The 14,419-nt window shown below is 42.7% G+C and overlaps 1 protein-coding gene across 5 annotated transcripts in view; it reads right to left on the bottom strand.

The window, feature by feature from the left end:
• The window catches only part of ADAMTSL1 (ADAMTS like 1), a 687,776-nt gene that overhangs the window by 84,544 nt on the left and 588,813 nt on the right, over nt 1–14,419 (bottom strand). For all 5 annotated transcript variants that reach the window (XM_075128816.1, XM_075128819.1, XM_075128817.1 and 2 more), the window contains 2 exons: nt 7,222–7,432; nt 1,840–2,019 (listed from right to left, as the gene is read on the bottom strand). In XM_075128816.1, the coding sequence (XP_074984917.1) occupies nt 1,840–2,019; nt 7,222–7,432 (391 nt within the window). The remainder of the gene's footprint in view (nt 1–1,839; nt 2,020–7,221; nt 7,433–14,419) is intronic.

Genomic DNA, 14,419 nt, shown 5'->3' with positions numbered 1-14,419 from the left:
TGGTGGTCCACTGATATGATGTTCATGCTATGAAAAAGTTTGAGAGCCCTAGCTCAGAAGGCTTGACCCAATCCTGGACCTGGTACACAGTTTCTTGGGAGCTGCTATACCAAGTATTTTTCCACTGTGTGTGTGTGTGGCTGGCAGTCTATGTTACAGAAGTGGGCATGAGAGACACAATGAGAGGAGGGAAAAGAGCTGAGAGTGATCAGAGAAAAAGAACAAACCAAATGAAAGGCTACTTAGAGCAGAAAAAAAAATCAATTTAAAAAAGTGCCAGCATGACAAACATGAGTTGTATGGATTTTAATGTAAATAATGTACAGTAAAAATGTTAAAGCTGCACTCCTTGGGATGGAGGATAGGTTGAGGGGTAGGAATAGAATTACCCTCTTTGCTGCCAGAATGGGTGTGTGTCCTGGCAGCAGATTTCATTAGAAAATCCATTTATTTGACTGGAATGTCAAGACAGATCGCCACACGTGGGGTGGAAGTGGAACAGCTTCCTTCCCCAGCATGACTGGTGCCTCCTTCATGATGAAGTTATTAATCATCTCCTTGTGTGAAGGAGAAAGGGGGAATTTAAACGGGGAAGAGTTTACAAATATCCTTTCATTAAAGGACCAGAATCTGTTCTCAGGTATGCTGGTTTAAATGTAAAGTAATTCCTCTGAAGTCAAAGGGCCAAGTTCTGCTCTCAACTTGCAAACCATGCAGCCCCTTGACTTCAGCTGGGCCACAAGAGTGTAAGTGAGAGCAGAATTTGGTAAAAGGAGAGCAGGGGGAACGTATCAGGGTGTACTATCCCTTAAAGGGCAGGGACAGCCCAGTACTCCTGTCACTTGACCTTGGCCTCTCTGAGGCCAGGTATTCTGGGGGTTGTGGACTCATTAGGGAGCATGTGACTGGGAGCAAGGCTTGCTGAGAAGAGGGAAAGCAGGATAAAAGATGGGTTGTTCCTCAGTAAGAGGAAAGACTAGGGATTTGTCAGGACCTGGGGTAGGGCTCTGCTCTAAGGGAGCTGTAGAAGTAGCCCATGGAGGAGCTTGGGAGAAGGGCCTGGGAGGAGGGAATGCTGGGGAGGCACAAGCAAGTTCAGTGGAGTAAAAGTCTGCTTGTGACACTGAGGGGGTGAGGTTCAGAGGTGCAGGAAAAGCAGGAGAAAGCACTAGCCTGGGATGACAGAAGAGGTGTAGGACTGCGGCCAGGCATGTGAACCTTTTCTCATTTAGTGGCCCAGGCTGGTGCTTCGACAGAGAATCAGAAGAAGGTCCCTTCACTTCTCTGCATCCAGGGAAAATGCCAAGGTGGGCTCTATTGGCATCAGCCTGCATCCACAGAGGGAACCCTAACAAGGGGAGGAAGCCTGGGGGAGGGTAAACCACTCTTTGCAACCATCAACAGAAGTGAAGGTGGTGGCCCAGGAAAGCTCAGGTTATTGTTTTGTGTTTGGATTCTTGCTTACCCCAGAAGGAAAGGTCTTTAGAGTTTGGCTGGAGGACTGCTTCACATCAGTGGAGCCAGTCTCCAGAGAGGGGCCACGGAGTGAGTGGTCATACTGGATGCCAGTAAGATAAGAACCCCACCACAGGGATATAGCTGGGTAAAACTGACTCCTCTTTTTGCAGTCTGAACATAGGACTCCCATTGTTATAAATAGTTTCTGCTTCATCAGACCCTCTAGTGCTGAGGATTTGCCTTTTTCATTTCTCTTGTCTCAAGAACTTTTACCTGATATTAGTAACTCAAAAAAGACACTAGGAGATGGCCCCTCTGGACAATGAGGTTTATTTCCAGTATTGGACACCCCACTTATACAGATACAACATAACCACATACCTGTGTCCAGTCAGAAAGAAGCCATTCACTGGGACAGTCTTTGTTTTTGCAGGCTTGTTGGGAAACTGGCCTCGGAGTGGAGCAGAAGGTTTCTGGAAGCTCCAAAAAACTTCCATCTGCCATGCGCTGCTTACAGAGCACATCTCGCTTCTCAGTGCCTGCTCCACATGTCTGTGAACACTGGGGGAGATCGAGAGAAGCTGAGGGAGTGGGAGTCATCCATTCTGACCTTAAATTCTGACTTGTGGCCATTTCCAAGTAAAGAGCAAAGAAACAAACAGCACAATGGAAACTGCCTGTTGGTCTTTCAGCTCACTCTGAAACCATTCATTAATCAACAAACCCAAACTTAGCTCCCCACCTTAAAGTCCTGAATTTGAAATACATACTGCATTGTGGGATTTCTCAGATTTTTAATTCGTGGGAAAGCTGCACATGGCCTCTGATCTGCAGCTACACTAAACAATTGGTTTATAAGGTTAGTATAATAAACCCATTAAGCAACCACATAGCCCTTTATATTTATGATTGTCAGTGACAACAGTGTGTGCTGTTTCCAAAAGGGAAGGAGGAAGGTTTATTTGACTCGATGTAGATCTGGGAGATTAATTTCTAGGGATTCCAGCTACCCGCTCTCCTAATATAAATAACCTCCTCCATATCCAATTCCACCCAAGGAGGGTAGGAACTTTAGAACAAGCATATTTAAGAGCTTTCTTTGACCCTCTTCTATAAACGTGGCAGCTCAGCCCTACTTCCTGATGCACTTGTCATTTGGCTAGAAATACGCTCATTTTCTCCTGTACGATCCAACTAACACAGTTCCAGGTCTGTCTCATCCTATCAGAGGAGAAAAGAAAACCTGAACTAATCTTCTGAAATCAATGGGAGCTGCTTATAATCTGCAGCAGGGGAATGGGACCTGAGAAGTAGAGCATGAAGTAGAAAAATGTTAACAAACATATTCAAGTAGTTAAAAAATGAATGCTCTATAAAACATTGTAGACATCCTGGGGGTCTCTCTCTCTTTCTCACACACAGACATGCTTAAGTCCAGGCCTCATGTTACTAGAATGTAATTGGTCTTGAAAGACAAAGTGGGAAGTGTAGCCATTAGAATTGTGTAAAAAGATTTGCATTCAATTTTGTTTTGCTTTCTGAGAACTGAAGCCTTGTGGTCAAGAACAGAGAACAGGTAAAGTTTATTATTATTGTTATTGTTAGAAGTAATAGTATTGCAGCAGCACCGAAGTATTCCAGTCGGAGATCAGAGCCTCATTGTGCTACATACTGTACAAAACACCTAACAATAAGATGCTTCTTGCTCCAAAGAACTGACAGTCTAATGTCCGGGAATCACCCCTCCTTTCAAACCCCTTGAATTTATTGAGAGGAGAGGGAGAAAACAGAATTTTTCTACCAATTCTTTTTTCTCTGGCCAGTCAGGTAATCTTGTTCTGTGAAAATTAATCAGCTACTCTATATCAGCCTCGGTATTTCAAAACACTGGAAAGAATGCAGAGATGGCAACAGATTCCCTCTCTGTCCTGACGACTCTATCTAATGCAAGGCTAGACTAAAACACGGGCACTATTAGCTCCCAGAATCATGTTATTACTTCAGACTTTTCTTTTAATGGAAGATTCTAGCCCTCATGGCTTGCCCCTTGCATCTCCATGGTGTGCGTTAACTCTTTCTACTGCTCTGGGGCCCTTCATCAACACCGCTCCAGCAGAGGACTTTGTGAGTGTGGCAGGAGGAGAAAAGCCTAGAGGCTAGGCCCATTCACTTACGCAGGCACACTGGGTAAGTCCTGGGGGGCCACCGTGCTGCTAATCCTTCTTCCCCAGGGAGTGGTGCACAAACTGTGGAGAACAGAGAGGTGTGGAGAAAGAAGGTGGGGCAATGCCTCTGTGCCCCATCTTTGCCAGTTCATGGAGCTGGCTGAAAGTTCTGAGGGATGGTGCTGCGTATGCAGTTCTCCCTGCCCACTGGGGCATTCGGGAAGATACTGCACCTCCTAAGGACACCCCAACCATCCGCCCAAGTTCCTCCTGCAGCAATGCAGAGCTGCATTGCCCCCTACACAGTCTAGCCTTCAAGCATGGTTTTTACTGTATAAAATGACTTGCTTCTATGGTTCCGTAGCAAGGCAGAGCAGCTGCGATGGGAGCCTAGAGCAGGCATTTTCCTGCCAGCAGCTCTGCAGGATCCAGCTGGCTCCTAAAGCCTGCCACTTCTTAAATTTAAAAAGACATTTTAAAAGAAGGAGAAAAGTAGCTTGGAAAAGTTTGAGGAGGGCAGTGGTTTTCCAGTGCTGATCTAGGTCAGGCAATTGTCGCAGAGTAACCTTAGTGACAGGACAGCACTAAGCACCCACAGAGAGGGACAGGCCTGAGACTTTGGCCTTTATTCAGTAATAAAACCAAAAGAGATTAAGATTTATTAATGTGACATCTCCCACTTGATCCCTGTAGAGCAGATATTTACTAGGGCTTGTAAAAAACGAATACTTATATCCACTTTCCTTCAGAAACGCACTACTGAAAACAAGATAAACATCCTAATGGCTCGATCCTAGGGACACAGCATTTTTAAAATAAATATAGTCTTGAATTTATAAGGATGTATTTTTAATCATTCGGAATCTTACAGGCGTTGATGATTATCGGGACTTTATTTGCCAAGGACATTGGGGCTTTTAAACGCATCTAATTCAGACCATCTTCCTTTAACAAACAAATAGCCTCAGAGAAGAAAATATCATTCCTGAACCGTTGTAGGTTAAAACTTTTGTTGTTTAAAAATTACCAGGAGGGACTGCTATGAAAAGCAGAACCATAGACATTACATGGGCAAAATTCACAACTAGTCAGGAGGCAAGCACAAGGGCCTGTGTGGCACCTTAAGGGCTGATGTGGGACCTTAGGGCTTGTCTACACTAACAATTAGCCTGTGGCAAGATGGGGTGTGAATCTACCCTGCACTAGCCTGCCATGCTGTAGCTGTGGTGGACCCTGCTGACGCATGTTAACAGTTCGTTAAGGCGCTTTGATCCAGTTCTGTTCCAAAGAGGATTTCGAACTGCTAATGTGCATAAGCAAGGTCCACATGGACAGCTAGATCATGGCAGGCTAGTGCAGGGTAGATTCACAACCCAGCTTGCCACAAACTAAGTGTTAAAGTAGACAAGCACTAAGTGATTCATCAACTTTGCATGGGCCCTGCACAGTAGTAGATTTCACCCTATGTAAATTCTACTTTAGATAAAATGCTTATAGGGAAATTGCAGCCTATCTTGCTGTGGGAAAGGTGTGTGTTCCGATAGGGGCTTGCTTCACCTCTGCTGGAAATGAACCCTCCCCTGCAACCTGCGAGGGGGATTCGCCCTGAGTCAGGGTAGGCAGTGTTTGAACTCTTCATGGAAAGTTCTGCAGCTTTAAACTGTGGCCAGACCTTCACATGAGTCCGCCAGTGGAGGTTCCCTGGGAGATAAGCTGAAACAGCACATACCCCACCTCTCAGGCCAGATCCTGTACCCCATATCGTGAGGGATGCACTGGCCAGTTGTGGCTTCCCCAAAGGAGAAGTAGCTGCCGACACCTGGAGCCATCACCATCCAACTCTGGGTGTCCTTTCTACCATTGTATGCTCTGTTCCGGAAGCCAACCAGTGCACTGTACACTCCACAACAGTGAAGAGTAAGAGAACTCACAGCGAGGGACACCAGAGGAAACTCTTACTCTTACAAAAAGGCCCTAGAGTGCAGATAGGGCCTCAGTTTTAAAGCCTGCTTCCAAAAACCAGCCTCCTCAATGTCCTAATGTAGATAGGACTGCAGCATACTGATATTCTGATAGTTCTTAACTACATTAGAGCAGTTTGTACTCTGCAAGAACTTGTTATATGTTTTTGTGTAGGCACAGGCAACTTTAAATCTGGCATTTCCTAACTTTTGGGGCACTTGACTTTGCCACCCTAGCATTCTTTTAATGTAGTTTTTTGGATGTAGTTTATAGTTACAGTACGTATGTCCAGGGTGTTGGATAGACACATTTAAAAATGTGTGTAATATATATATACACACACACACACACACCCACCCCTTCATATTTTAAATGTGTAGATAACATTGAGTCTTTTTCAAGAGAAAGGAAGGACTCATGCTGTGTGGTTTTAGCAAAACAGCACACTAAATCAGAGACTTGTCGCCAAGATGGCTGCATAAGCCTGGAGCTCCCTCATGTATTACTGCCGTACGAGTTTAATAGCACCACTAGGTGAATATATTAACATGTCATCTAACTCAACTGGCTTTTAAAAAAGTGGCATACATTACAGCTGGAGCCAGGCATAGCATGGGAAAGTACTGGGTAAAACTCCCACTCATTTCCTATTGGGCAAAATTAACCCACATACAGAGGGCCAGCAAAAGGCAGATGTATCACTTAAATCCTACCCAAACCATATTTTGAACATTTAAATGGGAGGTAAGTGGTGCATTGGCCTTTTTTCTGGCCTCTCTGTTGGGGAGTGAATTTCACAGTCAGTCCTGACCCGCAAGACCTCTTGTTGTGCAGGATTACACCTAACTCAAGTACTCTCAGTTATGTCAAGAAGCTCAGAGTTTTCTTTTGCATCTAGATGGCAACAAATTCATTTCAGTAGTGATCTAAAACAGATCTTCCAATTGCCTTCCAAAAACACTGACCCAAAATATCACACAATTTAGAAGTAGCTTTTTAGACAGAAGGCAACTCGGCACCCAACTACCACTGAAAGTCACTAAGACTGAATGGCCGTTTGTGACTTTGAAAAATCTCACCCTTAATCATTAGGGGACAGATCTCTCCACAACTAAAGTATTTCTTTCATTTTCAAGGAGTGCCCACAAACTTGTTCTCGTCATTCTCTCCTCCCACATCTGGTCTCAATACAATCTCTGTATAGCTCGACTCCTATGGACCCCGAAAGCCGTATGATGGCAGCGAAGAATTGTGTGGTGGTGGCACCTCTTTTCATTCCTCGTGACTCTGATTTATGATCTTTTGGATCTGAAGCGGATTCAGAGACAGTAATAGTCAATATCTATTTGTGAAAATTGTAATTAAAAATTAATAAAAATCACTTTAGTGAAAAAAAATTCTCTGTCTCTTTGTTTTTATATTGACCTTGTTTAAGATGAGATAACAAGATACCACTGTCCTGGGATCTTCAAGATAGACATCTATGTTTCATTTTTTAAATGAACTTACCATGCTGCCCTGTGTGATAAATGAATCTTCTTGCCTACACTGAACGACTATGTATCACTGACTAAACTAGATCAGTCTGTTTCATGAGCATCAGATGGGATACAATGGATTAGGGGCACCCTCTTACCTGTTGCCATTGTGTAGGGTACCAGGATGGTGGGCAGTCAAAGCGATTGCAGGCTTGCACTAAGGTGGGCTTGGGTTTATGACACAGCTCATCTGCCGAAATTACCGTCTCATTTGTCTCTCTTGAGAGGAGGTGAGAGCAGAAGACATCTCGAGTCTGCAGACCAACTCCACAGGTGAGACTGCAGGAGCTCCATTTCCCAATCTCCCACCTGAGAAGGGGCAGAAAGAGGAAGCCTTGAGCGTACAATGAAAACAGCATCATCTACTTCCTATCCCAATGATAGCTGGACTGGAGAAGCTATGAGTGAATGGAAACCGCTGAAGCTTCACTTTCAGATTAGTTTGGGTTCTTTTGCCCTTCCTCCCCTGCAGCATCCTCATGTCTGAATTAAAAAGGTAAACAGAATCACTGATTGGTTATTGTTGTTTTGTATTGTAAATTCAAGTCAAATGCTCTCAGCAGCCTGCTGTCCCGTGAAAACATTTCTGCCTCACAAAAAAGGGTTATTGCTGGCTGGAGCACTTGAGGCTAAAGAGCCTCAAGATAGAACATGCTAAAACAGATTGGCTCTTTTGTGGAAGGACAGGGAGGAATAATCTAGCAACAATTTCATCAGTGTAAATGCTGCTGGCGCATTGGGGAGGAATCTCTGCCAGGAGATTAGGTTGTAGGATTCCTAATGACTTGCTGTTGTGGGTGGGAAATGCCATTGCCTTCATGAATGGCAGCAGGATGGCACCATTAGTGTTCCGAGTCACTGGCTGGATGCCGACAGCTACAAATGTCGCCTCTGTATCAATAGAGGGACTGTAGGTGCCAGTATAAACCTGGGCTGAATTTAGCCCTTAAAAATACCCTTACGTTCATCACAATAAACACAAAACTTTCTTGCACGTGGGTCCCGCCCCATCCCCACAGGTTAATTTAGGGAACTGACTGTTGAACACATTTACTAACATGGTCAACTATGCACAGACCCCAGCAAAAATAGCTGGGCCCGACACCACAGGAAGCCAGTGACTGACTTAAGGCTCTGACTTACACACACATTATTAAAAAGGAATCTTATGTTCATGATAGCAGCCCAAAATGTAATCTCATCAACCTTCCCCAAAACACTAGGGCTAGCCTTGAATGCTCCTATTTATGTATGGAAGACATGAGGGCTGGATTCTGCCACCTTTCCTAATATTGAGTCATACTTTCCTTCCTGTGTAGTCCCACTGAAATCAGACGGTGTGGGAGTAGGGCAATACTAAGGCGGAAGAATCTGTCACAGAGGAAGCAAAACAAGATAGAAACCAAAGGAAATGAGCATCAGGAGAGACACGGAAGTTGGAGACTCTGAATGGGACACAGGTAGAAACTGAAGGAAGACTGATTAAAAGCTGTAGAAGGAGCAGGAGGGAATCATTTAGAGAGCCATTTAACCTCACAAATCACAATAGTTATTCCGCCCATGACAATACAGAGCTGAATTAAACTGAGATCAGCAGCCACATGGAAATGGTGGGAGTCCGAACGTCGAGCACATTAAAGTTAGATAGAACACTGCACTAATAAATGCACTATCCAGAACCACCCTGCACTGGCAAGGAGATGGACTAGATAAAGTAGCAGATACATTCCATCTCCAACTCTTCTGGTTCTATGAGAAGGCTAGGTTCTATATTTGTTTTTTCTTTCTTACAATTATGTCTACATCAAATTGTTCAGGTTACAAGTAAAAAGATTCCCTCCCCCAAATGACAGGGCTGAGCTGCTCTGAGTGGGACCCAAAAGCCACAGCGTGCTCTTACTGGGCCAGATCTGTCAACAGGGCTCTGTCATTTGACACCAGCAGAGGCTATGCTTTGTACACCATCAGAAACAATAAAGATTCTGTAGTTGGAACTTAGATGCCCATTTGCTGGTGAAATCCAGCTCACCCTTCTTGAGCTGGTTTGGCTCTGCAGAGCTAGTGGCAATAATAAAAACTTGTTTTTGTCAACAAAATAACCCTATATAACATGGAGCACAGACTGAGTAAGAAGTTGCCATTTTTACATAGTCACTTTCCTGACCATAACACATTCAAGGCCAGTAAGTCTGATCAATGAACCAGCAGCTCTATTTCTTTTGAACAACAGTTGACATCTGGCAGCCAGTTCTGCTAATCCAGTGTGCTTCCCTTACAAATGAGAGTATTAAATCAGATTTCCCTATAAAGTTGTCAATCAAAATTAATGTGGATATCAGCTACCCTCTGTCCACTGAACATCTTAGACTAAGATATTTGAGTTGGATGCTAAAAAGAAGGCATTTTCCTCCTCATGGATCTATTTTGATACAGGGCTCATTATATCAGCTGCCAAAATTTCTTGTCTTCAAGAGTGGTTAGTAGCTGTTGCCTCCAGCAACTCGCTGTTTGTTTTGGTGTAAATGTTTCTGTTGACAGTTCACATCCAAGTGGATAGAGTGCCACAGTAACACTTCCTAACTCTTGGCTTCTGCAGAAGAGGATGTTTGTTTCTTTATACAAAGAATAATGTCATTTTTCGATAGGAAGAAAAGATTTGCCTTTGCAGCATTTAAATTTTTCTGTTGAAAGTTTCACCTATGTGTAACACTGGCTTGTTCAATTTTCTCCATTGACTCCAAATGGGAGAGTCTTAGAGGAGATCAGGAAATATGGGGTCAAATTCTTCCTTTGCTTACACTTGTGCAACCTCACTGACTTTAATAGCGTTTCAGAGGTATAAGTGAGAACAGAACTTGGTCCTTAACGGGGAGGTCTGAATAACCAGAAAAAGCAGGAGTTATGTGGATAATCAGTAGTATTTACAACCTACCAATGAAAAAGGACAAAGATCAGTGATAACATCACAGAAAATTATCACAGAATGTTTAGTACGGACAGGTTGGTTTCAACACTATTATTACTAGAACTGCCTAACACTTCCCATTATAAGACCCTATTTTTTCAGTTGCTTATAAAACTGTCCCAAACTTTTGATAATGTTCTTTTAATGCATGTGTGTGTGTGTGTAATTTTCTAGATTTTTAAAATACTATTTTTCCACAGGACCCCTGCCTCATTCAGTGCACCGGATGGGCCTCCTCTGGGGATAAATCGGATTTGTGTGGTGAAGAAGACTGTTGTTTGTAGGAGCCCTGTTTCATTTGTTGCAGAAATTGGAAGGTGTGTAGTGAATGAGGCAGGGGATTTCAGGAAAAGAAAGGATCGTCTTGTGGTTAAGGCAGCTGAATGATGCCCTAGGGAATCGGATTCTATCCCTGTCTCTGCCCCGGAGTTCTAATTTGATGCCAGCGAATTCACTTAAATCAAACTTCTGATAGGTGGTCACTAATAGCGTGTTCCTCATTTTCTGAGCTTGACCTCAGATCGTGGAGTCTGATTTGCAGAAATGCTGAGCACTCACAGCTGCAAATGAAGTCAATCAGAGTTGTGCTTTGAACATATAAAATGCAAAATAATGCTACATACTCTGAAAAACCAGGTTCTAGGAGTCTCATATAGGGCACCCAAAATTAGGGAACCTTAATATCTGTGTGTCTCAATTCCTCATCTGTAAAATGGGGGTAACGACTCCCCTCTTCTCACAGGGGTGTTGTGAAAATAAATTTATGTTTGTGAAGCACTCAGATACTATAGTGATGAATACCATAGTGAAGGCCATAAGGAAATTAATAATTCTGTCTTCAGAACAGGGTTTGAATAGTGTGCAGTAAATAAGATTTGGAGCCACACACTGAACAATGGGGAGAAAGACAATATCGAATAGCTGCTGATTAAATGAGCATCATCTATTCTGTGCTTCAGTGAGGCAAGGGGCATGTGGAAAATATATCATATGATCACGCAATTAAAGACTTTATCATAATTCATATGCACAAGGGGGCTCAATTAAGGTTGTGCAAGCAATCTTAATTCTGGCATTTCCTAACTTTCGAATCCTTGACTTTGAAATCTTGATAATGTTCTTTTAATCTGGTTATTTGCTGTGTAATTATATATGTGTCTGTCAAACTGCAGATATTTCAAAGTCCTTTATAAGGATGAGTTAAAGACTGGTACTTCAGAATGGCTACATAGGCAACGATTATACTCTCCCTGAGCTAGCCTTGGGCATTAAAACCTGTTTTACAAAAATAGAGAATACTGGTTAGGACAAAGGGTTAACTCCTGTTCTTTCTGAGATGTCATGGGATCTTAACTTACACTTGAACCACCAGTGATAGGCACCTGATGAGTTTAGAGACTCATCTGAAGAATGGCTGCTCTCATGACACTATGGTGAAAGTTGCTATATTAGGGTTAGATTAGATAGCACAACATCTCTTCACCCCATGGCTGTGGGCATAACTCAAATCCTGTTGCTGGTAACAGTACTGAATTATTATAGTCAGTTAAGGTCTGATCTTATACACTTGAATAAAGTATTTGAAGGGTCAGGAACTGAACAGAGAGAGGTTTGTTTAACTGGAACTGACTGTGGCAGTTAGAATAAAATAATATATAAAAAGCTATAAGGAATATTTATTCTTGCTAGTTGACAGACCAGCTGACAGTTTTGGCTTTGTACTCTCTCTATTGTTTCCTGAAAGCCAAAGAGAAAGATTGCATGATCTTTGTTTGAAACACACTCTTTGTCTCTCCTCCCCCACACATCTGCCAGTGCCCAAAGCAATATCAGTAAGTAGCAGCAGAACTGCAATGCCATTCCAGCTTTTTCCACAGAAAACTTTGGATGTGTGTACATCAAGCCATTCGGCTGTGCTTGCTGTAGGTCTATTAGTTTACCTGTAAGGGCAATGCCTGAAACAAGTAACCTCCCCAAAACCTTTCCCCACCCCACTTAACTCCTGGAAAGCAGTTTTATATTTTAAAACACAAATGAGACGCCTAAAAGATTTCAGCGACCATACCTCACAAGGACCAGAAGCAGAAAGCTTTTGACCTTTGCATGGACTTGCATACATACGCCACACTGAACTTTTGAACTGGCTGAAGAAAAACTGTTAATACTGTTACAGAAAAACAAAGGCATTCAGAGATTGCTGAAAAGAGGAAGGGAAAATAGAGGGGGAAAAGACTATTCACAGCGCTTGATGTGTTTGGGATTTTTTCCCATAGTTACACTTTGCAAATGAGCGTAAATGAAAGGAGGTTTATTTTCAAAGGTTCCTATGGAACTGCAGAGTATGCAGATGACAATCAAAATAATACATCCTGATTATTGCCGTTGCTAGGTCGTGTGCAAAGTTTATGACAAAACTGAAAACACCTGATTTTGTATCATTACAAACTCAAAACGGACCAGTTTTCTTAGAAGTTTATGATCCTTTCAAGTGAAGGTAGGCCACTTTCCTGCGGATCTTTATTATTATTTCGTATTTGCTCAACACTGACAATACACTTGGAGCTGTACAATACACATAAAGACAGCCATCAGCCCTTGTATGGAACCTGGGCTGGTTCTGCAATGAAATGGTCAAAAGGTGCAGTTTCCAATACATTTTATTTTGAGGTTATGGGTTCACGTGTATGCAGCTTCAGAGGTACATTGGAACTGGACAAAATGTCCATGCAAAGCCCTGAAAATCAAAAGCAATAAGTGTCATGTATCTCTAATAAGTGTTAAAGAATAAAAGAGGAGTAGTGATGTATGGTGTGATGGATGTTATAAAGTCTGAAAAATTACAATTTCAAGACAAATTATGTGCACAGAAAAACCATCCATTTAGGAAATCTAGAGATCAGCTCCTGCACGGAGGTGGACAAATAATCTGTAATGAATAATTTGACTAATTCCACCTTTTTTTCTATTTTTTAAATTGTCCATGAACAGACTGTGAGTTTCCTGAATGGATTCATTGTCCAAATTTAAGCCTGATCGAGCCAAGTACTTAAGTCTGTGCTTAACTTCAGGCATGTGAGCAGTCCCACTGAGTAAACTGAGGACCAGAGTGCTCAGCAATTTGCAGAAGAAAGAGAACAGGATAGAGATACAGACAACTCAAATATAGCAGCAAAAGAGCTAATGCACCAGAAAATGCCTTTACTCTGCAAACCTTCATTCATAATTTGGGCATTAATTATACTATATTATTATTATTACTCATAATGTGAAACTGAATAAGTAGTTTCTAAAGCAGAAGCACAGGTAGATAGTAACTTAGAGCTGCTCTAAATTAAGAGTCTGGTTCTGTAGCTGCTACACAGGAAAAGCTCCCAGCACAGTCAATGGGACTTTTGCCTGCAGTCCCTAAACCAAACGTCTTCATCATGTTACAAGGCATTTTTAGTTGTGCAAGGGCCTACAGCTTGGAATGGGAGAGGACCCAAAGGTTTACATTCAACTTTTAAGTTTTACAGAACCTAATATGAATGGAAAGTTTTTAATGGCCCTTTAAAATAATTTCAATAAAAGGGTGGTGTTTTTTATTTTTAGATTGAAAGAAAAGTAACAGAAATTATGGCCTTGCAGAACTGGATAGAGTCTCAGGACATCTGGGGTCAATTCCTGGCTCTGCCACAAACTCCAATGCTGATTCAGCAAAACACCTCAGCACATACTGGACTTTAAGCATGTGACAAGTCCTATTGACTTCCATGGGAGTACACAAGTGCTTAAGTGCTTTGCTGGTTCAGGGTCAATGGTTCTGTGCCTCAATTCTGCATCTGTAAAATGGGTATAATGATACTTCTGTTCTTTCACCCATTGTCTGTCTTAGCCCTGGTCTACCCTAGGACTTTAGATCGAATTTAGCAGCGTTAAATCGATGTAAACCTGCACCCGTCCACACGATGAAGCCCTTTATTTCGACTTAAAGGGCTCTTAAAATCGATTTCCTTACTCCACCCCTGACAAGTGGATTAGCGCTTAAATCGGCCTTGCCAGGTCGAATTTGGGGTACTGTGGACACAATTCGACGGTATTGGCCTCCGGGAGCTATCCCAGAGTGCTCCATTGTGACCGCTCTGGACAGCACTCTCAATTCAGATGCACTGGCCAGGTAGACAGGAAAAGAACTGCGAACTTTTGAATCTCATTTCCTGTTTGGCCAGCGTGGCAAGCTGCAGGTGACCATGCAGAGCTCATCAGCAGAGGTGACCATGATGGAGTCCCAGAATAGCAAAAGAGCTCCAGCATGGACTGAACGGGAGGTACGGGATCTGATCGCTGTATGG

The sequence above is a fragment of the Caretta caretta genome, chromosome 5 (assembly GCF_965140235.1).
Source record: "Caretta caretta isolate rCarCar2 chromosome 5, rCarCar1.hap1, whole genome shotgun sequence".
NCBI classification, from domain to species: domain Eukaryota; kingdom Metazoa; phylum Chordata; order Testudines; family Cheloniidae; genus Caretta; species Caretta caretta.
The sequence above is the reverse complement of the archived record's forward strand: the minus strand, read 5'-3'. Positions and strand labels throughout refer to the sequence as shown.